This window comes from Parus major, chromosome 7 (genome assembly GCF_001522545.3).
Source record: "Parus major isolate Abel chromosome 7, Parus_major1.1, whole genome shotgun sequence".
NCBI classification, from domain to species: domain Eukaryota; kingdom Metazoa; phylum Chordata; class Aves; order Passeriformes; family Paridae; genus Parus; species Parus major.
Genome location: NC_031776.1, coordinates 28,783,192 through 28,810,955, shown reverse-complemented (window position 1 = coordinate 28,810,955; position 27,764 = coordinate 28,783,192). Strand labels below are relative to the sequence as shown.

Below are 27,764 nucleotides of genomic sequence, written 5' to 3'. Positions count from 1 at the left end.
GGAGGAGACATGCAACCGATGGGTGATTGGGGTGGCTACAGACAGTCACCACTGCCCCCACACAGCTCTCAGGTGGGAGAAGGGCTTTGGGGGTACAGCCCATCCCTCCCCACCTGGCATACCCTAGGAGGGACACAGCAGTGCTTTGCCATGCCAGAAAACTGTCCCCAGGCTGCTTCCCTCTGCCTGCTCCCTCCTGGCAGTTCCATGAGGATTCAGCCAGAGCTGCAGGTATCAGCATCACTCCCAGTCCTTCTTGGTAACCCCAGCAAGGTGGAGTGACAGCATGAGCTACCACTTCTTCACCCAACAAAAACACTGTGTGCCCAGCTCTGACTCCACAGAGCCATCACAGCTCCCCACATCCCACTTTTGCAGTCCCCAGCTCATTCCCCAACACGAGCTCTGTGTTTCACAACTGTGCCAAACTAACTCCTGGCCTCTGCTCGCTGGCAATAATTAACCACATGTTATCTCCACACTCCGCCTCTGTTGTACTTGTGTATTGTACATGATCCAGCCTCTCGGCTCCTTTCTGAGCTTGGCATTTTCAGCAGCCTCGGGCCATGTGCCAGTCCAGAGCAGACAGAACCCCGTTGTGCTGATAACCCAATTTCCCAAACCAAACGGTACCACCGAGCCCCAAGAAAGCAGATTCCAGCCCGAAACACAGCTTTGGACAGCCAGAGGAGGAGCTACATTTACTGACTGCCCCACCAAATAGGTTTGGTTTTCCAGTGGTAAGTTTGCATTTACTCCCCCTGGATTCCAGGGGGAAGCTGAACCATTCCCTTGCCGTGACATTGCGAGTGGCAGGCTGAGGTGGTGTCCCCAAACTCTGCTTTTGTCACAGTATCTGCTCAGGTGCAGCCACTGCTGCCCAGCACTTCTGCATCCCCAGTGTCCTCTGGGTGCCCAGCAGCCCTTGGGTTGGCACACGAGGAATCCGAGGGAGCTGGCAAGGGAGAAGTGGCACAGGGAGGTTCAGGGACCACTGCTTTTGTGTCTTGTACAGTAAAGCCTGAGCATGCCCTGGGTCACCCCCCCTTCTTGAGTAGGTGTGGGGCAGGAGCTGAGCTGGCCTGCTGCACCCCTCCACACTGTCACTGTGGATAGCTCCAGCCCCACCAAATCAGTGTGGGAGCTGGGGACTCCCCGTGGCCCCCTGGACGGGCAGCCAGGAGCTGTCGAGGTTCATCTGCTCACCTGTGCCATGCTGTGCCATGCTGGACGGGCAGCCAGGAGCTGTCGAGGTTCATCTGCTCACCTGTGCCATGCTGTGCCAGCACACGGGCACTGGAGGAGCCTGGCAGCCTCAGCCCTGAGCAGATCCAAGGCAACTCCCTGTCCCCATGGAGGGGAAGGACAGGGAGGAGGGGGTGCAGGTGGCATCACGGCTGAGGGGACAGCAGGACACAGCCAGCTGGCACAGGGACACAGATGGTGCTGCCAGAGAGCTGCAGCTCTGACCAGTGAGTGATGGGCCAGGAAAGAGGGTTGCTGGGAGAAGAAGTCTAGATGACACAGAGAAAAGCCCTTGCTCAGGACCAGCAAGAAAAAAGGGGGGAAAAACCCCAGAAATACACCCAGAAACACTGGCCAAGTTCTGCATAATCTTGGCACATTGGGTAGAAGGCAAATTAAGCCAACTTGCAAGCCCACATCGGATCTCTCATCAAAAACATGGTTCCCAAGGGAATATTTTGAGCCACCAATAAAGCCAGTCAAGGTCTGGGAGCTGGGGAGGCCTTAGCTGAGATGGCTGCAGAAAAAATGGAGCTGCAGGACTCAACCTGTCCAGCAAACGGGTGACCTGCACAGGGCTAGCCACAGGTTTGAGAAGAGAAAAACAGGTATAAAATTAGTGTTCATTCCGAGACACTTCTCTGTGACATAAAGATGAAAAGCAGAGGGTGTTTCAGTGAAAAGTTTGTTAATTTATAAAAAAGGAAGTGCAATCTAAAAAAGGAGAAGTAGATTTCAGTGCTTCCCAAGGGCTGATCATTACTCACAGAAGTGATCATACTGCCATGGCAGCAGCCTTGCCCCATGAAGGGAAACAGGTACAGGGAGAAACCCTGAGCAGAGACCTGAGAGAGCAAAGAGGAATCTGTAAGATGAATTGAAATGACCAAGGCAAACAAGGCAATAACTATGGATTCTGTAAACAAATTTAAAAGCAAATTTTGTCCTTTACACAATGTGGGAGAGCAGGTGCAGGAGAGTTCAATGATTTCTGTCCTTCAGTCTCCACAAAGAGCTGATCATGGTACATAAATTATCACCACAATAGGCATGAGGAGGCAGGGGCCACTACAGGCAAGAAGGGGCTAAAGAGTAATCTCATTCTTCCATACACATTTAGTCACATATGGCCTGTGCAGAGGTGTGATGAAGTACAGCTATCCCAATGATCCTCCTTCTCCTAACCATGCCAATAGGCTTTCACACCTCTCCAGTATTTTCTACTACCCTGGGAACTCACAGCATCTCAAAGTTTGCAGCTTGAATATCCCAAGCCTCTGGAGCTCTCTCTTATCCAGTATCCAGCCACTGGGAGTCACCAGCGGGAACTTTCCCCAGCAATCCCACATCTTTGCTGAAGCCTCCCCATTTCTGCAGGTGTCTGTATCTCGACCCCACGGATGTGAGAGGTGGCGAGTACTCTTGCAAGCTGGGACAGTCCTGGCTGGCATCTGGGCCTGTTTGCAGGCAGCAGACTGGAGAGGGGGGACATCTGCATAGGGCAGCAGTGAGAATGGGCTGAGATAGTTAAAATCACAGCCTGCCCGGGAGAGAGGAAAAAAGTGGGGCTTGTTTCATCCCAGGAAGACACATCCCATGTGCAAGGACAGAGGGCTGGCAGTTGGCAAAGTTTAGGAAAACCCTCCTGTCGGCAGAGAGACTTAAGGCTGGGTTCAGAGGGGCTTCAAACACACACTGCAACCCCCTCCCCACGGTTCGGGGGCAGATGAGACGATCCCTCCAGGTGCCTTCCCTCCGTGCTCCTCTACTGAGTGAGCAAACCAAAGCTCCGGAGGGATTTGTTTCCAAGTCCCCGTGTGTTTGCCCCAGTGCTTTTGCCTGGAGGCTCCCTTCGGTGCCAGCTCCCGGCAGCTTTGGGAGCGTGCTGCCTGCGGTCCACGGCTGCGGGGCCGTGAGGCAGTGCTGGGGTGTTTGCAGCCGGACAGCTCTTTCCCAGCCTGGGGGAAAAGAACCATTATCTGCTCCACGCCTCTCGACGCCGCTCTCCAGAACAAGTGCACGGCCCCTGATAGCAGGGGCAGAGGCGCAACAAGCCGCACCCGCCCATTAGAATAAGACACCGGCTGGCTCTGAGATGCGTTTATAAATAGAGAAATAAGGTCTGCCTTCGACTCCCGTCTGTAATGGACACCGCGGGCCGGCTGCCCCGGCATCGATGCCCTCCTGCCCGCATGTGTTTAACCTGGGCAGGGCAGTGACGCCCGGGCAGCACCGCGGGGACGGGGCTGGGGGTCCCACGGCCCCCTCACCCTGAGCCGGGCCGGGTCGGGCCGAGCCGAGCCGAGCCGGGCCGAGCCGAGCCGAGCCGAGCCGAGCCGGGCCGGGCCGAGCCGAGCCGAGCCGAGCCGAGCCGAGCCGAGCCGGGCCGGGCCGAGCCGAGCCGAGCCGAGCCGAGCCGGGCCGGGCCGGGCCGAGCCGAGCCGAGCCGAGCCGAGCCGAGCCGACCGGAGCCCGCGGCCTGACATCACGTCTCCGCTGCCGCTCCCGGACGGCGTCGCTCGCCCTCCCGCCGCCGCAGAGAGGTGAGGAGCGCGGGGGGACGGGCGCGGCGGGGCACGGGCACCGCCAGCAGCGGCGAGGAGCCGCGACCGGGGCTCGAACCGCCCGCGCCGGGCGTGCAGTGCGGGGCAGGGTGGGGGAGGCTCGGCTCGGCTCGCGCCGCCGGGGCTGCCCTGCCTGAGGGGAACGTCCCGGGTCAGCGGGGGCTCCGTTCCGCCCCCGTTCCGCCGCACCCCCGCCGGATCCCCGCGGCCGGGCTGGGGAGCGGGGCTGCTCCCTGCCCGCGGCCCGCTCCGCCCCTGGGCTCGGGCAGGGGGTCCGAGCCCTCAGGGCGCTTTCGGACGCAGCCGCCTCGGTACGAGGGTCGATGTTGGGGCTGGGGCCGGGGACCGGGCGGAGATTCCTGCGGGGGCCGGTGTGTCTCGGTCCGGGCGGTCACTGGGGAGAGGTCGGTGGGATGCTCGCCCCGGCAGCTCCGCCGGGCTGCGGTGCGGGGTGCCCGCGGGAAGCGGTTTCCTTCCCGTGGCTGCTGGACACATCTGTGCGGATGCGGGAAACTGTCTGGCACCGGGCACAAACCCCCCCGAACGGATCGGGTTCGCTGTTCCGAGTGATGCGGGATGGATGGATGGATGGATGGATGGATGGATGGATGGATGGATGGATGGATGGATGGATGGATGGACGGACGGACGGACATTCAGCCTGTGCTCCTCCGGCACTTGGCGCTTAGGTTTCACTTTTCATCCTCAGCTTGCTAAGTGCTTTGAGGAGATGAGTGGCTTCTTCACTTTGGAGAAATTTGGGAGAAATCAGCACCAAGATATAAAAAAAAAAACTTGGGGAAAATCTTGGCCAGGGCCCAGGATCCCTCAGAGGCGAGCAGGGAGCGGCTGTGGGGTTTCTGAGCCAATATAGGGACTTGTAAAAGCTACAAAGGTTGGCTGCTTTTAGGGGGGCACTTCATCATTTGATCCATGTAAGAGTAACAAGGGATGAAAGCTGTGAAGGAATTTTGTAGAGTGACTTTGTAGAAACATCCCGCAGGTGATGGAAGCTGGGGTGGGACTGTTCCTGTCCTGTAGCCCAGACCAGGGTGTGACATCTGCCCACGACAGATGGACACCAGGGAGCTTGGGGGAGTGTTTGTGTTTGTAATGCCTGAGCTGGGCAGAGGGGTATAGAGGACCGCAGATCATTTCTACCAGAATAGCCTAAATAAAACTAACACATAGAGAATTGCCTCCTGTGACAAGAAACCAAAACTGAGAGACAGCAGGAGAGGAAGGCTGTCGCCTACAGCATCAATACTCCTGTGGGCTGAGGAGATGCAGGACTAATAAGATTTAAATACTGCATCAAGCTTTCGTTTTCTTCTAAAATCACATTTGCTGTGAAACAAATGTACAGTAATATAAGATGCCACAGTCACTGCACATATTTGATTTCCTCTGTGATTGTAAAGGAGAAAATGTTGATGACTCAACAAGTCTGTGTTTAACAAAACCACATAAAACTCCAGGAAAACATGGACAGCATAATAATTTTTTGGTTGTTTATTTTTGCTCTTTTTTTTTTGTTTTGAGGTTGTTTGGCTTTTTATTGTTAAGAACTATGCTTTGATTATGACCTTGTAACATCACACCCATAAATAGAAGCAGGTTTAGATTCAGGGGAAACACATTTTTTCCGATGATGGAAGAAGTAGGCCAGCCATGCCAGCTCTCTTGAGAGGTGGGAAAGGCAGTAGCAGTTGTGATAATGTCACACACCAGAAATTAAAACAGACCAATTTTTTTTATCTATAAGTTTACCATCACTGATTAGAGTTAGCTTTTTGTCAACATCATAATGGAAGAAAATGCTATTTTCAGATTTAAATTTACTGCTTCTTCATAGGTTTTCCTATGCAGACCTACAGTGAATTAAGCAGCTTCCCATCTTCATCTAAGTTTAAGTGAACTGTCACTTAACTGAAAGTAAAAAGCTTCTGAAAGTATGTCAGCGATGTGGGAGCATCCAACACATTTCCAAAAGCCTTTACATACTCTGGGGCCTAAACATTTTAAAAATTTTCCTGGGGTTTAAGCCACTGAGACAAATTCCTCCCATCTTTTTTCCAGGTTCTCAGATTTTCAGTGAGTCTCTCTAAAGCCTTGGTTGTGGCAACACGTGCATTTCCATTTAGTATAATTACACCATTGTAGTCTTTGGAGAAGATGTCCTAAGAGCTCCCCACAGGATGTAAGCTTCAAGAATCAGGGTCTATAGGTAACATGTCCACCTCTGAAGGAGGCTGATACCAACTGCTGATCATGTGCAAGCACTAATAGGTCACAGAGCTACAGAGTGGTTTGCTTTGGAAGGGACCTTAAAGATCATCTCATTCCAACTCCCACCATGGGCATCTTCCATAATCAGGGGCACCTTCCACCAGACCATGTTGCTCTAAACCCAGTCCAACCTGATCCTGAGCACTTCAGGGATGGGTCATCCACAGCTTCTCTGGGCAATCTGTGCCAGTGCCTCATCACCCTCATAGTGAAGCATTTCTTCCTTATATCTAATATAAACCTGCACTCCTTCACCATAAGGACATTCCCCATTGTCCTACCACTACAGCCCTTGTAAAAAGTCCCTCTCCAGCTCTCTTCAGGTACTGGAAGTTGATCTAAGGTCTTCGCAGTGCCTTCTCTTCTCCAGGCTGAACAACCCCAACTCTCTCAGCCTGTCTTAATAGGAGAGGGTCCTCAGCCTTCTGAGCATCTCTGTGACCCTTCTTTGGACTCCAGCAGGTGCACATCCTTCTTATGCTGGGGTTAGATACAGGACAGGGCCTGTGCCAGTGCAGCTTGGTGCAGTGGTGAAAGACACGGTGTTTGTGCTTGTCCAGCACACGTGAGTCTCGCTAAGTCATTGGAGGAGGCATGTTGTTCACACTGCACATATTTGGCACTCTGGGCTGATCTGCAAGACCCCTGCTAGTACAAGGGAAAAGGTGAAGCAAACTGGATCTGCTGTGCAGGATGCTGGACTGAAGGCAAACGGTGTGAGAGGAAGGGGAAGGCAGAATGCTGTGTGGTCCTGGCACCTCAGGGCAGTGAGTTAATTTCCAGCAAAGAGCATCTCTCTCCCACCCATCTGGATCCCCAAAGATACTACCTGGTCATCCAGCTGTGTTTGCCTCTCCCAGGAGCTTCCCAAGAGCTGCTGGGAAAATCTGCAGAGGCAGAACATGGCCCTACATTCCTTGCCTTTCCTGTTTTCACCACTGTGCTTACTCAGGGCTGGCTCAGAGCTACCTCCGTACTGTGTGTCATGCCTGTGCTCTGTGGAGGGGGAAAAACAGATCAGCAGGAGGTAGGCTGGCCCTCTGCCATAGGCTGTGTCTTCCTTCCACCCCACACTGCCTCCAGGCCATCTCCCCGTGTGGTCCTGTGCATCTTCTGAGTGACTGGGTGAAGCAAAATCAGAAAGGCAAGAGAGTGCTGATCTTGGAGACCCTTCTAACAGGCACTGCGGCACGGAAATAGCCAATACAAATATTTCCATGCACATGCAGTGCAATTCCTCCATGTATTTCCTGGAAAGAAACAAAGAGGTTTTAAAGAACTGGAGCCTGCCAGCTCCCTGTGGTGACTGCTGAAGTCAGGTCCTGCCATCTCTGTAGGCCCAGAGAAGGGTGTAAGCCCCAGCTCATTTTAGGCAGGAACACCTCCACCCATCGTGTCTGGCTGCAGGGAATTACTAGATCTACCTAAGAAGCTTCCACTATCCAGGCCTTAGGTTGCTTTCCTGCTCTTCTCGTACCTGGGGAGGGAAGGCTCAGAAACGGGTGAGTGACTGAGTTGTTAACTTGGTAAAAGCAGCAAGAGAATGAAGACCCCGAAAGAAAGCAAGAGAAGGCACAGAAGACTTAAGTACAGCGGCTGAAGTTGTTGTAAACCACCCTTTTATGTCACCAAAGAGCTGTGAGATGCTAAGCTGAGAAAGTAACCTCATTCAGAGTCACATCAGCCAGATAAGCTCCTGTGTGCTGTGTCAGCATCAGCACTGTTCTAGCAAACTCTGTCTTGCTTCAGGTCTGTGCCTTCCACGGTCTTACAGTGAAACCTCAAGATTTCCCACGCTTTCAAATTCCCATTTCAGGATTATTTATTACAGGGTAGGTCTTTCTCAGGCTTCTCATTACTGTATCAACACAGTGGACACAGGCAGCAAGATGTTTTTGCAAAAGAGCAGAGGAATTTCTTCAGACAAGGACTTTGCTTCAAAGAAGGGGTACTGCAACTGGAGGCAAATTTGGGGGAGAAAAGTTTGAGAGCATCTGTGGCAGAGCATGTTGGTAACTTTGCTGTAAAGTACATAGTTTTGATGAAAACAGGCCAAAGGTTTGTTTTCCAGTTGTTTGTCATAGATAGGTAATTTTCCTGCTTAGCATTAAAATGGAGGGTTTATACTTGGGGAGGGAAACTGTCCCTGTAAAGTGATCACAGGCTGGTGTAGTTCTATGGGAGAATTGTAGCCAAAATGTCTGAACTTGTGTGGAAAACACAGGTTATTTTGTCCCTGTGGGAAATTCTGGTAGCCCTTTCTCCTCTACTTTCCCCTGTTCAGAAATATATTTTTGAATTTTGGTCCTGGTGAAGAACATCTTGTGGTCAGGGACATGGACATGCCTTAGGCTTCACTGCTGGCTTCCAGAAACAACATTCTCGATGTTTTTCAGTGTATAAACCAGAGGGTGTATGGAGTTGGAAGGGTCAGTGCCTGTCAGCCCATGTTTTCATTAGTGTGTGATGGAGTAGGGAGGCACATACTGGATTTGTAGGTGACACTGAGCTAGGAGAGACTGTAAACATTTTAGATTAGAGACTAAAAATTGAAGATTGTGACATACTGGAGAGCTGATTTAAAAAAATAGGGCACATGTTCTGTGTGCTAGGACTGACTGACCGCCTGGACACCAGGTGAGCGACCAGCCAGCCAGTGGTCACAGGGAGCCAGAGGACAGGGACACTGTGCCCCACGACTTAACAGGAGCACACAGTTGGGCAAAAGCAAACAGTCTTCTTGGGATGAAGAAAGAGAAGTGGCGCATTGGGGAAGCAGTGTCTCTGCTCCAGGTGGTGCCTTTTAGGGGCTCAGTTGGAAAATGCATTTCTGGGCATCCTCCAAGAAAAATGAGAGCAAGGAACAGAGGCTGAGTTGTTGGACATTCGGTAAATAACAGCTCTGATGAAAGAGTTGGGTTTCACTTGTGCAGGAAAAACCGAAGGGAGATGTGAAACCTGTTCGCCAGATACAGAATGTGTCTGTCTGCAGAGAAGACAAATCATTTGCCATGTCCTTTGGGGTAAAAGAGCAAGGGATAAGGTTAACTGGATTGAGAGATAAAGAGGAGAGAAAGTAGGGCTCTGCAGGGGCTTATGGAAGTGGTTTTAGCAGATAAATACCTGATAAATGATATAATCAGATAAAGACTTGCCCTGGGGAAGGAGGAGGGGTGAGGACTTGTGAATGCAAAGTGCATCAGGGTGGAGAGCAGTTGCAGGGGTACATGTGGCAGCTCCTGGAGCCCCACAGCAGGTCTGGGGTCACAGCAACCCCACAGGTCCCGTGGCAGGTGTGGGATCACAGCGGTCCCTGGAGCCCACAGCAGGTGTGTCCCCTCTGCATTGCAGTGGACATAGCCAGCACACAGTGATGCCAGCTCGGGGCAGGACCGTCTCCCCTGCCACGCGTCCCTGTCCCACCTCCCCACTCTAGCAGCAGGGGCATGGGGCACACAGCCCCTGATCCCTGTCCCGTGTGCCTGTGGGCTGAAGGACAACAGCAGGGACAGCCCAGCTCCCAGCATTTCCTCATTCTTGTATCCTGGCTGGCAGCCCAGGTGGGTTTGCAACATAGCTTTCCTGGAAGGGTGATTTACGTTCTTTGCCAGTTCCTGGTTTGCACCATTCGGGAAATAACTCTGCTTTGGAAGGAGAAAGAAGAAAAGGGGCAAGCAAAAGGACAGCAAACTCAGTTTCCCTGAGTCTTTCTCTTGCAGGCAGAGCTGAGGAAGTCATTTCCAGTCATCCTGAGCAGGACTGAAAGGTCTCCAGAAATGTGCACCAGAGCTGAGATTAAAGCAGCTTTGGATAAGCTCTTTTATTACTTAAATCTGTTCCAGTTCCAACAAGTTCAGGTTCATGGCACTTGCTGTGCTCCTGGGAGGGATGCTCTGTGTGTAGGAAAGAGACTAAAACATTTGATTTTCTCTGGAAATAAAATGGTGGTAGGAAAAAAAAAAAAAAAAAAAGTATTTCTGCCTACAGCAAGACCTGAGTGGAACACTTCAGATGCTGAATGCTCCTCTTCAGCTGGGGCTTTTGGAGGGTTAACACAACAAGAGATGCTCTGCAAACAGAGGCTGGAGGGCTTTGGCTTCATGGTTCAAAGTTCTCTCCAGGCAGACTGGAAGTCCCCTGGGGGCAGAGATCACCCCTGTCCCAGGAGTGTGTGTGTTTGTGCTCATGCCAGCCATGGCTGGCAGGGCCCAAAGGCACCTTCCCAGCGCAGAAATCACAATGTTCCTCTCTAGTGACTTGACCAAGGGCTCTGCTGCATCATCTGATTCCTCATGTGTCATGCTAGTCTGTCAACCCATGTGCTTGTTAAGGAATGTGTATAATAATCATGTGCTTTATCTCGAGTAACATCCAAGCAGAAGCTGAAGCACAGAGCAGGTTCTTTGATGACTTGCATGGGTTGGATCCACAGCTTATGGAGACTCAGTTGTGGTCAGTCTAAACAAACACTGACTTTGGGGGAAGACACAAAAGCAGTTGTTTTAGCCAAAGTGGCGCAGGCTGAGTATGTGAGGCTGAGCCCAAAGGTGAGTTTCTGTGCAAACAGGAACCAGTTTGGTTTCACTGCACAGGACATTCATTGGAGCTCTGTATGAGATTGCTGCCATATTCTTCATCACAGTTTGATATGTTTAAAACACGGCCTTTTTATTAGAGTTAGAGTAAAACCAATTTGTCTTTTATCTGATAAATCTGAATACCAGAGCATTGAAATGAATCTTGATTTTTTTTTGTTCAGAATTGAAGCAAAGCTCCTGCCTTGCCACCACAGGTTCATCCTTCTTCAGACTGTGCAACTTAAACACCTCTGGACTGCAAATTACAGGAACCAGCTAGGCTATCCTCCTGCACCAGAGGATGTGAAAGGGGCCCCAAAAGATGGTCTCATTGTTAAAGACATGGTCAAAGATATCTGGGTCATCCCAGACAAACTTGCTGCAGTCCCATCATTGTTATTATCTCCTTCCCCCACATCTGTTGAAAGAGGATAACAAATGTGCCTGTTCCCCAGTAGCTGCAGGGCATGATCTGCTCAGCAGATTGACTCTGCTATGAGCCCAGGGACACCTGAGTGGGCTCCTGCAGCCCAGCTCTGTCCAGAATGGCTGTCCTGCTGCAAAACCTGAGTGAGGCATCTCAGTGTGGGCAGAGAGGCAGAAAAACCTTGCTTGCCTGGCACTGATCCTAAGCTAACAGCCTCTGCCAAGCCTCAGGTGCAAAATATGTTGAATTATCCCTGGTTTTCTTCTGTGAGAACCCCTCCCTCCCTCTGCCTGTTCAACAGAGATTTGAGTGCTTCGTTTCATGCAGCTGCTGTCTGTCTGATCTCACTCCTTGGGACAGAAGTTGCCTTCTAGACAGTTTTTGTAGAGTGCCCAGCAGAGGGGAGCTCCCCATCTTGCCCACTGCCCACTTCTGCTAATGCCCTGCAATTAATAGCAATAATGGGAGTGCAGTGGCTGAGCTGCACATGGGAATGAGTGTGCTACAGCTGGACACAGCAATGATGTGAGGGTGTCATTGGCAGCCTAGCTGAAGGGCAGCTGTACATTGCATTTAGTATTTTAGTGAGGGAACTGCTGCCCAGTTAGAGTTGCAGTGTGTTTATTCCCACTGGGCTGTGCTTTAAATCATCTTGTAGCTTCCTTGGTAAGAAACTGACCTCCTTGAATTGCACATGCTATAACTCAGCAAGGATGTAGTTTGCTTGATGAGGAAGATCAATAAATAGTGTTTATCTAAGTCTGGAGATGCTAAAGATGTGTCTAAGCACCATGATATTCACTCATGACCTCCTCTGCCTCTGAGTGACTCTGCAGCATCCTGGCCATGGTGCTTTGGATGGGCTGACCTTGCTGTGGTGAATTAGCTTTGAGAAGGAGAGTTTCAAGCAGGTGACATGTTGTCCACAGGTGCAGAAAAAGCAGTGTGGGCACGGTAAGTCAGGGGTGGTGGCAGGAGGCAGGGGGTCTGCGTGCTCCCCAGAGATACAGAAGTGAAAAAAAGCTGTTGCCTAATCAGACAGTCCATTGCCAGGCATCTGTTAGGCAGAGACCACAGTGTCTCAGTGAAATGTGTTTATGGTGACAGAGAGATGTTTCCCTCCTTTCTCAGGAGGATTTCAGTGCATGGCAATGACAGCAATGCAACCCACAAGCAGCAGCCAGCACCAGGGACCATTCCACCAAGGGCTTGCAGCAGGGATGAGCCATGCTCTAAAACCCCACCAGTCAGAGCATGACTGAAATAATCACACCAAAATTCACAGAAAAGATTTTGAGTCTTCTTGCTATGTAACTATCCTGCTGACTTCAAAGGCTGTTTAATTCTGTCATCCCTTTTAATCAAAATAACTGGAGATGTTTATCTCCAGACATTGCCAACATCTCTCTACACGTTCAGTGGCAGCTGCAGGACAGAGGAAACACACTTTAAGAAAAATTGCTTGCAGCAACATTTATATACCAGTGGGACCACAGAGAGAACTTTTGAGGTGGCTTAAATCAATTATGAAATTAGTCTGTGGGTAACAATCACTTTGTCACCCTGAATGCTGATTTCTCCCCCCATGGCTGAAGGCCAGAAATGTGTTTCTTTATTTTGGGGTAATATTTTGTGTGCACAGGTGCTGGAAAAGGGGCGGGGAGGGTATGGGAGAGCAAGCTAATTTTTCTGAGCAATAGTGCTGGCCCTAGAACAAATAGTTCTGGACATGAATAAATTTAGGTGGAGCAAGAAGGTTTCTAAGAAGTAAAGCAGTGAGTGTATGATAAAGCTTCTGATAAGAAGGGACCAGGAAAAAACCCAGAAGCACAGAGCAGGCTGTGCTTGCAGACAGATCTGAAAGTCATCCCTCACACTTTTTCCCTGTGGCCCTTTTCTGTGTTTATTCCCTCGGGTTTTTTGCAGTGGAATAAGCAGAACTGCAGTGTGCTGTTTGATCTCTGTATTTATCCAGTGGACATGTCTTTTTAAGGGGAAGAAGTCACCATGCACTTCTTTGGCACTTGTTTTCCCTGGATAGCACTTCTGCGAGCACACATTTTGGTCTCTGGGACAAGGTGGTGCTTGGTGAGAGTCAAGGAGAGCAGACAGACCTCTGCCATGGAAACAGTATTGTCACTGAAACCATCATGGGTTTGTATCCAGGACAGTGAATTATAGTTTCAAAGTCCATCTGCTAAAGGTGTTTTGCACTTTTTCAGTGAGGAGCAGGATTGAGATCATGGTTACTGTGTGAGAGATCTTCTCCAGTAACTTGGCTGTGCTTGATGTTTGCCCGCCTGGGACCAGCATGTTGGTGTTTTCATAGTAATGCGACCCTTTGATCATTTTTCTGAGTGATTTTAACAAATTTACAGCTCATTAAAGTGTATATATTGTTAGAGGAGTTTATTATGCCCACAAACAGCTCTTGCCATGTCTCTCTAGCACCTGTAGTGATTTTTGGTGGTCAGGCACTTTGAATGAGGAGATCCTTTTGCAGTTTCTTCACAAGAAAGATTGACTGTCCTAAATGATTTTGAGTAGATATTAGGAAGAAATTTTTTAGTATAAGGGTGGTGAGGCATGGGATCAGGTTGCCATGAGATCCTGTGAATACCCCATGCCTGGAGGTGTTCAGGACCAGGTTGGTTGGGGCTTTGACCAGCCTGGTCTAGCAGAAGGTGTCCCTGCCCATGGCAAGGGGTTGGGAGTAGATGATCTCTAAGTCACTTCCAATCTGAACCATTCTGTGATTCTGTGATCACTCCCCACGAGTTCCATCTTCTCAATATTCACTCCCTTTCCCAGATCACTTATGAACATGTTGGATGGCATAAATCCTCAGGGAAATCTCTTGGCAACCTATTCCCATTATAAAAATCATTTATTTCTTCTCACCCTTTGTTTCCCATTGGTGACTGTTCATGCAGAAGTGCCCTTCCCCTTTGCACCACTACTGTGCCAATCCCAGAAGAGCCGTGGGTGAAGGACATTTCCAAAAGCCTATGAAAAACACACCTGCACCAGCGACCAGGTCACCCCATCCAAGTGGTCACCTTCACTTTGAAAGAACTTAACCACTTTGAACCAGGTACAAGGCAAGACTGCACTCTGCCAAAGCCAATTTGTCTCCATCCCCAGTATATCACAAGTCTGTTAGTTACAGTCTTTAAAATAATCTCTAGCGTTGTGCCAATACAAAAGCCAGATGTCCTGGTGTGTAAGTTGCATGGGCTGCCTTCTGAGCCCTTTTAAAATCTCACCCTCAGGAATTTGCCATTCCTTTAGGGTAAATTTGCTGTTCCTTAAGTTGGCAGGCAGATTTGAACCACTGACAGAGCCCATGAACAGTCGGCAGTTCCTTGACCGAGTTTCTTCTGACCTCCAGGTTCAGCTGCTGTGCTGCCTTTGAATTTATTGATCTGCTTAAAACCTCTCCATGCCCTCAATATCTAATCTGTTACAAGGCAAAATTCATTAACGTTTGTAAAGCTCATCAAGATCTTTCATGAGCAAATCCTATCATGTTTTAATATATTTTTTAAATGTCACAAGTAAGTTCTCATTACCCATTAAAGAGCTGAAGCAGCTTGCCAGACCCAAATATTGGAACAGGCAAGGGCTGCAACTCTCTTTGTTTACCACTTTTAGGACACTTTCATTTCAGTTTGACTTTCTGCCTTGATTCTACCCTGGCAAGTTCGAACCACCCCTCCAGCTTTTCCAAATGTAGCCTCAGGGATCTTCACAGACCCCTTCTTTAGGAGGTATCTGGTAGCTCCATGGGAATCTCAGAGTTTCTGGTCCTGATTGCTGTTAGTGTTGGCTGGCTTTGCAGTGTGAGATGCCGGCATGAAGGACAGCAGAGGATGGATGAGGGCATCCAGCAGGTGTTGGATCACACAACCTTGGAAAACCTCTGTAAAAGCCTTCACCTTCCAACCCAGCATGGTGTTTTGTGCCCCCCCAGTGGTGCCTGTACATTACTGCACATTTCCTGGTGCGTTTGGCAAACAAGTCCTGGGCTATTGGGACCAAAACCATGTGTGCAAGTGGTCTAAGTGGCATTTTGTCCCGTGTTCTCAGATGTGGCCCAGGTCTCTGCGAGAGCCCCACAATGAATTTGCATTTCTCCTTGTTTTTCCTGCCAGGATGTCCAGAGGAGACATGGCCAAACCTCTGCTGGGCCATCGGAGCACGGAGGGTGACTCCAGCCCCACGCCGCCGGCCGGCCGCACTGTGGGGGTGCTGGGCAGCGGGGACTTTGCGCGGTCCTTGGCTGTGCGCCTGGTGTGCTCCGGGTTCAAGGTGGTGGTCGGCAGCCGCAACCCGAAGCGGAAAGCCAGCCTCTTCCCTGCTGCAGCAGAGGTCACCTTCCAGGCCGAGGCGGTGAAGAAGGCAGATGTCATTTTTGTGGCGATTTTCAGGGAACATTATTCCACCCTCTGTGACCTGGCTGATGTGCTGGTGGGCAAGATCCTGGTGGATGTTAGTAACAACACAGAGATCAACCATCACAAGGAATCCAACGCGGAGTACTTGGCCTCCCTGTTCCCAGCCTGCACCGTGGTAAAGGGGTTTAATGTGGTTTCTGCGTGGACGCTGCAGTCGGGTGCCAGGGATGGAAATAAGCAGGTATTGTTTTCTTCCAGTAAGGGCTAAATCCCAACAGTTTCAGCAGCTGAGATCTGGCAGCATCAGCAAATGGCCTTAGGCTCCAAGAGAAGGAGTCTTGAGTGCTGGCTGTGGCATTCAGAGACCACCCCTTAGCTTCTGCATTTCTTTGTCCAGAAATGAAGTGCCTTCACTCAGTTCACACTTTGTAGTCTTTGGACTATCTGCCTAAGTGAAAAGTATTATTCAGTTGTCTATTTATCCAAACAGAGCCAGTAAAACAAACTGGTGGTTCATGCAAGAAAGGAAATCTGTCCAGGAGAGAGGTCTTTGGCAGCCATGGTAAATCCCTGTCAAAAAGCCTGCCAGGAATCATGATGCTCAGTGGAATAACATAGGCTTTCTGTGACACAGAATCCCTCCCGATGCACTTGATCCCAGCAGCCTGATTTCTCTGCCCTATGTGTGTATTTCTGTTCATTGCAGGTTCTGATCTGCTCAAATAACCAAGAAGCCAAGCGGACAGTAGCAGAAATTGCTCAGGTCATGGGATTCACCCCTGTGGACATGGGCTGCATGTCATCAGCCTGCGAGATCGAGAACATTCCCCTGCGCCTCTTGCCAGCCTGGAAAATCCCCATCTTTTTGGCTCTGGGGCTTTTTCTTTGCTTCTTCACCTACAACCTGATCCGGCAGGTCATCCACCCTTACATCAGGGAGCAGAAGAACAAGCTGTACAAGATCCCCGTTGAGGTGGTCAACACCACGCTGCCGTGCGTGTCCTATGTCATGCTGTCTCTCGTCTACCTGCCTGGGGTGCTGGCAGCCTGCTCCCAGCTCTACTACGGTACCAAGTACAGGCGCTTCCCAGACTGGCTGGACCAGTGGCTCCAGCACCGAAAGCAGATTGGTCTCCTCAGCTTCTTCTGTGCAGCCCTGCACGCCGTCTACAGCCTCTGCCTGCCCATGCGCCGCTCCCACCGGTACCTGTTAATCGAGACCGCTGTCAAGCAGGTAACAGGGGTGCTCCTCACGCCAGCACCTGCAGCAGTCTTCTAAACTCCTGCAGATGTTGGGTGGTGGGATTAATATCTTAGCTTTTTCATTTGTTTTCCAGAGCAGGTGTGGGACAGTGGGAAAAAGCTGTTACCTCTAGGAGCACTTCCCCCACAAGTCATCCGCATGGCACAGACAGAGCACTCACCTATCTGTGCTGAGGACCAGCCATCTCCCTGGATACACAGCTCCTTCTGCATTTACAGGGCTAGGATCAGCCCCCCTATGCCACTGCTCCCCTGAAACACTGACAAGCCTTGGAAACCAGCCTTGCCTGGCACTTTTGTGTCTGAGACTAGGTCAGAGGCAGGAGAAATGCTAGGTGAGGGGAAATCCAGTGGTAGGAGGAGCAGAGTTCCCTTCAGCTCCCAAAATCTTGGGAGATCCCTGTTTATTCACACTGATGTTCATAATTGTGCCTGCTGGAGTATCCAAGTCATAACCCAGGGAGGGCTGTGTGTCCTCATCATCATGTGCCTGCAGGAGTTTAACAAAATGGTAATGAAGAACTGGTTATATAAGAACAAGGAAATGGAAAAGGACTTTATTGCTTTATGGACACTCTCAGCAGTGTTTATCCAGTGTGAGATTGCTGCCTTCAGGCAGTTCAGTCAGCTCTGTAACCTGGCAGTACCATGGGAGAGTGGGATTTGATCCTTCCTGCCCCTGACTTCTCACCGCTCCACACTGCTCCCTCCTGGGAGGGCACAGGCTTCATGCAGCTGAGGGTGAATGTTATCAAGGAGTTACTCACAACCACTCTGCTTTCTGTGCTGGGGTATTTGTCCAAGTGATTCCAAATATTTGTCCCAAAAAGGAGGGAAGGGACAGATCCCTTCTGTCCCTCTGTGGCGATGGCTGGTTTTGGCAGCAGTGCCTGTACAGAGCATACATCAAATGCCATTCCCAGCCTCTCAGCTCCAACCTTGAGCAGGTTCTTCTCAATTGCCACAGTTGCACATTAATCTCAGGCAAGCATCCTGTGTTCATTTCCCCTCTACCTCCTGTTTTCTAGCAACATCTTTGTTTAGTAAATTAAACCTATTTAATGGGCTAAAGAGGACAGTTCTAAATGTTCCTCTTTGCCATGCAGTATAAAACCCATCTTCCCTTCCATTAGCATGAACAATTTCCCCCCCTAAATGCACTTAAAACAAAGGTTATTAGGAGACTACTGCATATTCAAGCATCTGTATTTGTTTTCATGGTTTTAAACTGAGTTCTCATTGTAATTATCTTTCCAAATGTGACTTTGGGGCTTGCTGCTGTGATTACAGGCATGGGAGCTGAGAGCATTCAGCAGTACTTCCCAGCAGGCTTCAAATCAGGTCTAGCTTTGGCCAAATGGCTTTGGGATAAGAGAGCATTTCCACATCTCCTAAACAGGCAAATAGTGCTGGAGATGTGAATAGGACCCAGTGCTCTTCCAGGAAACCTGCTTCCAAAACCAAAATAGATAAAATTCAGTTCCTCTGTCCCTAAGCACCCCATTTTAACAAACCTTCATTGTCATGCCAGGCTGTGGAGAAGAAGATGACAATCTGGGTAGAGGAGGAAGTCTGGAGGATGGAGATTTATATTTCTGTTGGAATAATTGCCCTGGGCTTGCTGTCGTTACTTGCCATCACTTCACTTCCATCCATCGCAAACTCTCTCAACTGGAGGGAATTCAGTTTCATTCAGGTAAAGTTGACATTTGCTGATGCCAGAGAGTGATTCTGCAGAATCAGAGTCAGGCCCTCACACAGACAGGGCAGGGGTTGACCTGCTTTCCCAGCACAACCTGCTCTGGTAGGGCTGCTAGCTATGCACTGGTGTCAGCAACAAAACCTCCCCATGCACCCCAGAGCCACAGACCCCTTGTTCAGGAGGTGAGACCCAGAGGCAGAGAGGGGCAGGAGGCTGTGGTGTGTCCTGGGGCCGTGCTGCTCTCACACAGGACTTGTCCTGTCCAAGGAAGGTGCTTGTCTCAGGAGAAGGGAAAATACAAGGTGTCATGGGCATCCACATGCACATCATCAGCAGCAAAGCTGCTGCTGGGAACACCTGGCTGTGGAAGGCAGGCAGGGAACTCGCTGTGGACACAGCTGGCTGCAGGACACAGATCTGCCCTTGCTGTTTAGAGAGAGTGAGCTGCTGAGGAGAGCGCCTGGGAGCACAGTGCAGGGGAAAGACAGGTTTGGCAAAGTTTGCATGCACCCACGTGTTCAATAGACAAGTTCAAAAAGGCTTAGAGCATTCTGTAAACTGCCAGAGCCCACACAGAACAGAGAGCTGGGTATGATTTCAATGAAAAGGCCATGTCTGATTCTAAAAGCTGAATTAGTAATGTAGTTTTTCCCCAGTGGTTTGGGAGCCTTCCTCCCACTTGCAGTGATGGCCAAGCTCCCAAAGGCCAAATTCCCTTGGTGACCTGAGTCTACCCCATGGGATGTTCACAGGCACCATATTCAGTGGCTGCAGCTTTTTCAGGGATGCATTTGGAGCCAGGCTTAGGGCTAATTAACAGAGATAGCAGAGGTACCTTTCTAGGATCCCCTGCACATTAGAGCTGATTTTGAGGCCAGATGCTACTCACTGTGTCACAGTCAGATCCCACAGCCCTAAAAACACCTTGTTACTTGTGTTTCCTACACCAGGGCTGCTTAGCATGCACCAGGCTTTGTGTCCCACTGCAGTAACCCCTGTGGCACCCAACATGCATGAGCCCCCCCCAGGACCCCGTTCCCTGCAGCTCCCCTGTGGAGCCTCCCTTTGCACCACTCTGGCACATACCTAACCCTTCCAAAGGGGAGGGCAGGGTTCAGGGATGCAGAGGTGAATATCTATCATCCAGCCTCTCTCTTAAGCTCTGCTGAAGCTCTTCAGTATGTATAAATAATTCAGTATTCATTAGAGCAGGAGTTTGAAGTCTGCTCCCCTGCTTCTCCCACGAGTGCCCTGATCACCAAACGAGCAATCCAGTTTGTCTTTTCCCTCTTGCTGTGGGCTAGCCAGTAATTATTTACACTGAGTAGAAGAGCTACACCAGGAGAATTTGACCCCAAGAGATCATCCCTCGAGGAGAAGGGAGAGCTGTCTTTAAACCTCTCTTTCAGACTGGACAATGGGAGCATATTAATTCTCACCATGTCTCAGGGGAGGGCTGCAGCTGCTGGGACACTGGATACATCAGTCCTGACTTACGCATCTCATACCAGAAATTCCAAACGAAGGGAAATACCTCCTTGCAGTGTGGAAGGAGGCTTTGAAACCCCCTGCATTTCCCTTTGGCTCTCCCCAGGCAGCCTGGCAGCTGTCCTGGAGGGCGTTGTGTCATGTAACACATACATTGCCGTGGCAGGTAGTGCGTGTAACACGACTGTCCCATCTGCCCTTTGGGACCCCTTCCCTAGCCTTTCTAAGGCTATGTCAGCACTGGGACCAGACAAATTCATGATGGTCGGTTCCAAAATAGCTCTTGGCTGCCCCACATGGGAGCTGGCTGGCTTAGTTCATGGAAAGATACTCACACCTATTTCTGTCTGCATGGAATAAAGCGTGACAGTGTGACACGAGCTCCCAGCTGATCAGATGCAGAAGAGGCATGGTTGGTATTGAGCCTTACTGTGGAAATACCATGTCAAAAGAGCAGGTTACAGATCTGGCATGTTAGCTTCCATATTATTTTTTTTTTAAATGAGGGATCTTTTCAATTATTTACTCCTCAATAAGTCGGTGGTGCCTTTTTTGAGGAAATAAAAAAACAGCTACAGCTACTGCTTGCAGGCTCCAGAGGTTATATTCACATAGCTCAGTGTGAGCCTCCCTGAATTAATGCACAGTGACACAGTGTAAATACAAAGGGTGAAGCATGAGGCTGCTTTCTCAAATATTTGGGATTTCTAGCACTTCTGCAGCATCAAAGAAGTGAAATGCAGAGTGCACACACCCCAGCCAGATGCCTACCAAAAAACGCAGCAATTTGTTTCCACCTCAGTTGAACTGGATGATGTTTGAGAGATGCTGTACCACAAGCCACATGTGAAGCAAATTCAGGAGTCATTTTAGTCCCTCCCTTGCCCAGAGCTTCCAAGTCTGACATTTTACAGCAGCCAGTGTGTATACCTGTATTAATGCCATATTACTGCCACAGTATTAAAATACACATCTGTTGCCTGACAGGTCAAAAATCCCATTTGTATTGTTGCCAAAGTTACAGGAGAAAAGGTTAATTTTCACAGTAGCTCCTGCACATACACAAATTTCAATTAAATATAGTTAAATTGGATACACAGTTCCCCTGTGTGTCCAGTTTTAACAGAAAATGTACAGAATCAAGACATTGGCTAACAGGAATGATTTGTATGTAATTCAACTTATAGGAGACATTTTTAATGTTCCCCAGTGATTTACAAATCAGCTTTAATTGTCTGAGAAGTGAAAATGTGTATGATTGCCTTTACCTTCCTATCCTGAGAAGCCCTCCTGGAATTTGAAGGTTGAATTGACCTGGTTTCTTTCATAGTTCATGAAGCATAAGATGTAAAGAATCTGTAATCAGACCTTTTCTAACCCGCCTGTTGAGGCAGTGCAAGGGGCTAGACCTGCTTCAATTGAGCTAATAATTTCATAGTACTGCTGGCTGCACCAGTCAGAAACATATCTGGGTCAAGAAGGGGCCCTCTGCCTTCAGTGCTGCCCAAGCATTTCTAAATGAGCCACATGTGACTGGATCACCTTTGCTGATGCATTACAGGGAGCCTGCAGGCACCAAGGAGATGGGCAAGGTAGAAGAGTTAATGCAGAATAGAAAATGCTCACAAAGCCTGCATCAGGAAGATACCATCTTCATACAGCATCTTTCAGGGAACTTTAACACCCTACAGGGCTGCTGGCCCCACACTCCCCGTGTTGTGGCAGTACAAAAAAAAACAACCTCTGCCTCTGTTTAAAACAAAACCCAGGAAGATTTCATAGCCAGAAACTGCATAGAGAGGATCAATGAGAGCAAAAGAGTGGTATCAGGGCTAAGCACATTGGCAAATCGGCTTCCTGGGGTGCTCAGCAGGCTCTGCAATGTACTACACTGAGTGTATATACTGAGCTGTAAATACTGAGCCAAGCTGCAATCTGCAAAACTTTTGGGTTTTGTGCACTTACAGACTTTCCTGTATCCTGCTGTCTGGTGGATGCAGCCATGACTCCTTCAGCCAGCATCAGCACTGGGACCCCCCTCTGCTTGCCTCAGTCAGCTCCTCTGTGTCAAAAAGGGATCAGCCCATTGCTGCTGTCAGAGGAGCTGCCAGCCCTCTCTCTAGCCACCAGCAGCTTTGCCATGTGTTTGTTGCCATGTGTTTGTTGCCAATTAGCCTTTTTGTTTCATGCCCACCATCTACACACAAAGATGGGTCAGTCAGTGATCGTTTGTCACCTTTTGTCCTTTTAATTTCCTCTCCTGCTCTCCCCCAGTACCAGCAGCTGTTTAAAGAGAAACTGTAGAGGAACAAGGTAATTATCTCCAGCTCTGACATCTCTGCCAAGCACAGAGCCCTGCTCAGGCTGACTGTGAATGCACTCCCTGCCCAGGACAGAAAACATCTGCTCTTGGATTCACTCTGTCCCCTTTTCCTTCCCTGCTTTGCCAGATGAGTCCTAATCTGGTACTTCAAACTTTTTGCCACTTTTTCCCTGGCTACTTTTTGCCTGTTGGAGAGAATCTTAACCTGTAAATGATGGATGATCTGCAGGTCAGGTCCTGCTGTTAGGTTCAACTGTCACCACAGCATATTTCAGCAAACTCCTCCTTAATTTTTCGAATGCAGCTGTTCATGACCCTGTTGGATTTGCTGCTTGTTACCACTTTGGTTTAGGACATGGACACAGCTTCTGGTAAGAAGGACATCTGTGCCTGAAAGAAAGGATAAGTGTGGGGTTGCACACAAGACTGAGGTTCAGTTCCCAGCTCTGTTCCCAACTCCTGGCATGACCTTGAGTAATGCTCAGCTGTAACACAAAGAGTTCTTCACTGCCTTGGCAGGACTCAGCGACACCCACATGCCTGATAGATACTGTAAAAGCGAAGTACAGGATCTGGTAGCACACTTCAGAGCTCTCCTTCTCTCCCTTGCCCCAGTCCCCTCAGCAGCTTAAAAGATTAGCTCTGAAGTTTAGAGGAGTCTTGGTCTGTTTCTGTAGTAACAACATAGTACATTTGTAAAAGTTGTCTGGGTTTTTTCACAGCAATCAAAAATAGCAGAGGGAGCTATGAATTGAGTAGTTCTTTGGCTGAAACTGTTTTTTCAAAAGATTATGAGTTCTTCCTCCCATCCCTGGTTCCTTATTTCCCTGCCACATCCTTTTTCCTTGGCATATTCAGGAAGATCATGTTTCTTGCTGATCTCTGCACCAAAACAGATATTTTGGCTTTTAAAGGCTTTCCTCCTTAAGTTAGGGCCATAAGCAGCAAAATTTTCCCTGTCTAAGCATCTTGAAATTTGGTTGTTATTTCAGGCTTAGACCAAGCATTCAAAGTAGGGCAGCAGAGCAAGGTGTGCTTTTCTCTGAAACCTGCACTTTTCTCTGAAAACACAGCACAAAGGCCTGTGCAAAGGCAAACACAGAGTGCCCAGGGCTGCTGAGTGCCAGCAGGCAGTGGGAGCTGGCAAGCTCAGGAACCTCCACTTCTGATGCTGGCAGAAAGCCACCAGTGAGGGAAACAGTTTAAAACCTATCTTTGAGAGCAACCCTCAGAGGGAGCTGGCAATAGTCAGGAGGAGATGTCTCTGTGGGTGCTTGGGAGCATGATCTCAGCTGAAAATGGGGAAAGTTCTTGCCTGTGGAACAGGGGCTGCATTCTTGCTGCCTCCCTGAGTGGATAAAGGGTTCTTGACTCCCTGTTCCAAGGGCTTAATCTATCACACAGCCTTTGAACCTAACATATATCTCTAAGACAGAGGAGGAAACCCTTGAGGGCTGTTGCTCACCTCAAGAACAGAGCACTTCTGCCTGCACAATCTCGTTTTCCTGTAGATGACACCAGTCACCTGAAGATGTCTTTGAGAGTGTGGAGCTGTGGCTTCATCCACTTCCAGCAGTGCCAGCTGTGGTCCAGAGCCACATCACTGCTGTACATCCTGCTGGTCAGAAGCCTCAGCCAGACAGGGACTGGCAGGAGCAGAGCTGACAGCCACAGCTCAGGAGGAGCCTGTGGGAGCTGCCTGTTCCCACCTGCTCAGCAGGGGCTGGGGGCTGCTGCTTCACAGGATGCAGAAGCCCCCCCTCTCTGCTGAGTTGGCATCACCTTCTGGGAAATTCCTGCTGAGCTTCTAATGCCCTACTTAACCTCTGATAAGACAAAGAAAGATGCAGCCTGGCACACTACCCAGGAAAGGTTTCCAGACATGTTTTATTCTGTCCAGGAAAGGCAGGAATATCCATTGCTTTCTCTGTGTCATGTACACTTAGAAAATAATGTCAAAAATACAGGAAGACAGCCAGGCACAAGGTACTCTGCTAACTGGTGTGTGTTTCTTTTCTTTTTAGTCCTCCCTTGGATTTATTGCCTTGGTGATCAGCACTCTGCACACACTCACCTACGGCTGGTCGAGGGCCTTCGATGAGAACCAGTACAAATTCTACCTGCCCCCAACCTACACCCTCACACTGCTCGTCCCATGCACTGTGATCATAGCTAAAGTCATCTTCAGTTTGCCCTGCATCCACCACAGACTTCTGCGAATCAGGAGGGGCTGGGAGAAGGGCAGATATGTCAAATTTGTTCTGCCCAGCGCAACGGGGGAATTTTCAAGCGGGGAGACCTCCAGTAATGTCTAACAGCCCCAGCTTTGAGGATTTTGGAGCACTATCAGTATTTCTATAAAGGTGTTTCTCTTTCTTAAATATGTGTATGTTTTGGTATAATGGTATTGTGGATAAAATAATAAAACTTGTTGACTTTAGAAAACAGACAACCACCAAACTAGGTTAGACAGTAGTAGTTAAATTATACTGCCGATTTGCTAGGACAATTATTGCCTTAAAAATGATTGAGAGCCAAGCTGGCAGCACTAATATACATGGGAAACTGCTGGACTCTGTTGGTCAGATCAGTCACTTGAGGTGCTGGCTGGCAGCTCCCCAAAACAGTACTTCTCAGTTGCTTTCCTAGCTGCTCTCATAAATTTCAATGCCTTTTTTTTTTTTAATATGAGGTTGCACAGATTTTTTGGACTTTATGACAGCAAAGATCGGTATCTTTGCCTCTTAAGTGTATAGATCAGTCAAGGCAGTGAGGTTTAGAAAGATCAATTGCCTCTGGTTTTGTTCTCCTCAATGAACTCTGTGGAGTCAGAACAGCTATATTTATGTTATTGTGACAGCAGATTTTACTAAAATCATCAAATCTGACAGCAAGCCTAGTATCCCTGTTCTCTCAAATACAGTCAGCACTTCTGGTCCTGAAAGCAGTGCCTGATGCATGTTTATAAGCTGAGGAAATAAAGCACCTTTTCCAGCAGTATAAAAGCATTTGAGAGACATCCCCAATACCAGACGTCTGGTCTGCACTGCTGGCTCTGAGATGATAGTTACTGCTGCATGCTCTCTGTTATACTGAGCCAAAGTTTCAAGCAGTATTTGATTGAAATAGAGCGAGGATAATTATTGGAAAGGCCTGCTGCTTCACAAAATTACATGGAGAAAACCAAGGCCTTCCGGCTGGCCTTACATCAAATAATAGGGTGAAGCTTTTAGAAATTGCTGTCACCTGAACATTCCCATTTAAGCAAACAAAACAGCAGCTCTAAACCCACTGGTTTCACTAACAGTAATAAGATCTTTGAACAGTCCTGCAAAGTCTTGACCACAACATGAAAACATGGCAGTTGTGCTTTTTGGGTACAGTGCTTCATTGCCTTACACATTGAAAAGTCATTTGCTAGATCACAGAGCAGGTATGAAATGCTCTTCTGACTTCACACCCACTGTGGACAAGGCAGAGGGCAAAGAAGATTTTTATCCTAATTTCATGTTTCACCTGTCACTTTCTGTGAAGTTCTTACTCTTTATCAGAACAATTCTTTATGTTTTGGACATCCAAATCACCAAATAGTGAATGGACAGCCATTCACTAAAGCTCATTGAAAAGCAAGCGATAGGGATGACACAAGAAGACTACCTCAGTAAGGTCAACTACAAGGACATGCCTGGAATAGCCTCATTTTCCTACAGTTAAGGAAAAGACACTCAGTGTTCAGTATTGCTTTGAGAAACAAGAGCTGTCAGCACCAAAGGAGGTATGTGTTACTGGATGTTATACTTTTAATATACAGGGCAGGGGGAATTATTAGCTTTGGGGCACATAAGCCCTTCTACAAGCCAATGCTTCCATAACCTGGAAGAGTTCTACACAGATAGAGATTCAACAAGAATTCCCTGTTTAGCTTTGAGTAACTACAGTGAGTAATATTCTCCAAATATTGCTCATGTGGCCAGTGACGATATTGAGTGTTAGTTCTTGCCTAACACTTACAGTAAAGTCTCTAAATGCTGCTTCTTTTTACTGAATAAACTGGCTTGAGGGGAAAGCCTAGATTTCATAATCAGGTGATTTTTTTCTTGTTGTTTTGATGGGGTTTGGACAACATGATGATGGTACCATTCTTTACCACTGTCCCCTTCAGCAAGCTGATTTTATTAGGTTTCCCCATCCACCTCCAGAACTTAGCCCACATTGGTACCTGACCAAATCACTCTCCAAGCAGACTGATGACCCAACACTGTTTATTTCTGGTTAGGTGACAGATTAAGTTTCCACATGGATTTGAGATGGTTTCACCTGAATATAATTCCACCCACTCCAGTTTAACTCATTCTTGAGGGAAGACTGGATTCAGCAAGCCTGGTTTTTTAGTCATCTTTTCCATTTCATCATCAGGTAAAGACAACATAAAAGCACCAGTTTACACACTGTATGGTGTATTTCAGTGCCTTTTTTTCCCATCTAGGTTTCTTTCCACATCTTTAGGTCAGGCAAGACCGCTGTCTGGGGGCCAAAAAAGATTAGGAGGCAGGGAAAGAGCATTTCACAGGCTGGCAGGATTTGTCTTCAAGGGAGAAAGAATGGTTTCTTTTGAGTCGCTGCAAGGTTAAAGACTCAGCTTTCTGCCCAGCAGAACGTTTGCACCCTCGCTTTGTTTACATGGCTTCCATGCCTACAAGCCCTTTCCCATGGCAAAGGGACAGTTTCCATGAGCAGAAGGGGAGTCAGTGAGTCAGCATGGTGCTTTTCAGATGGACACAAGCCCTAAGGGACAGACAAGCCAGCTCAAAATCCCCACAGTTACTGCAGCTCTCCAGCATCTAAAAAAACAGCTTGTCAAGTGTCTCCAGGTAATGCCTGTGCCAGCATCCCTTTTGAAAACCAAAACCAATTCTTATAAATGCAGAGCAGCATTTCACATGATGCCCTCTGTATGCATCTAGTCCTTAAGACATGTGACACAAAAGTTTGAGTCATTTCTTCTGATTCTGAAATGCTGAAAATGAAACTAAGGAATTTTTCAATTATCTTTTCCCTAAGCATTTTTGATGTGCATAGGACATCCAGTGAGATTGGCTTAAAATTTACCATTTAATTGGTTTTGTACTTGAAGCTTTTCTCTCTCTCTGTATATATGTACACACACACACACACAAATATATGTACCTTATTGCAGAATATATAGCTTGAATGTAAAAATCTTTGTATTATTATTTTCTGTACTGCCTACTATGTGCCTCTGGGATATGTAAGAGCCAAATGAGAAACTGTAAGAGTAAGGCCAGTTTTAATCACTGGCCTATGTAATTATATAAAGATATTCTGAACAAGTCTACACAATTATATCAGAACTCGCGTGAGTCCTTTCTCCTGCCTCCCCCCAAACAAAACCATTACTTTAATGGCAGTAGTAGAGAAGTGTGATTATGTAGAATTTAACCAATAAGAAATAAAACCCACTACAGCCA

General features: G+C 48.6%; 1 protein-coding gene across 4 annotated transcripts; it reads left to right on the top strand.

Annotated features, from left to right (window-relative positions):
* Positions 1 to 574: 574 nt before the first annotated feature.
* Positions 575 to 27,764, top strand: STEAP3 (STEAP3 metalloreductase). 4 transcript variants are annotated; one of them, XM_015634756.3, is made up of 5 exons: positions 575 to 740; positions 15,257 to 15,740; positions 16,206 to 16,733; positions 18,294 to 18,458; positions 24,300 to 27,764. In XM_015634756.3, the coding sequence occupies exons 2-5, from the start codon at positions 15,258 to 15,260 to the stop codon at positions 24,588 to 24,590; spliced, it is 1,467 nt and encodes a 488-aa protein (XP_015490242.1). In that variant the 5' UTR covers positions 575 to 740; position 15,257; the 3' UTR covers positions 24,591 to 27,764. The 4 variants fall into 4 exon arrangements, with proteins under 4 accessions (XP_015490242.1, XP_033372108.1, XP_015490241.1 ...); XM_015634755.3 differs by lacking the exon at positions 575 to 740 and adding an exon at positions 3,677 to 3,788; XM_033516216.1 differs by lacking the exon at positions 575 to 740 and adding an exon at positions 14,036 to 14,196.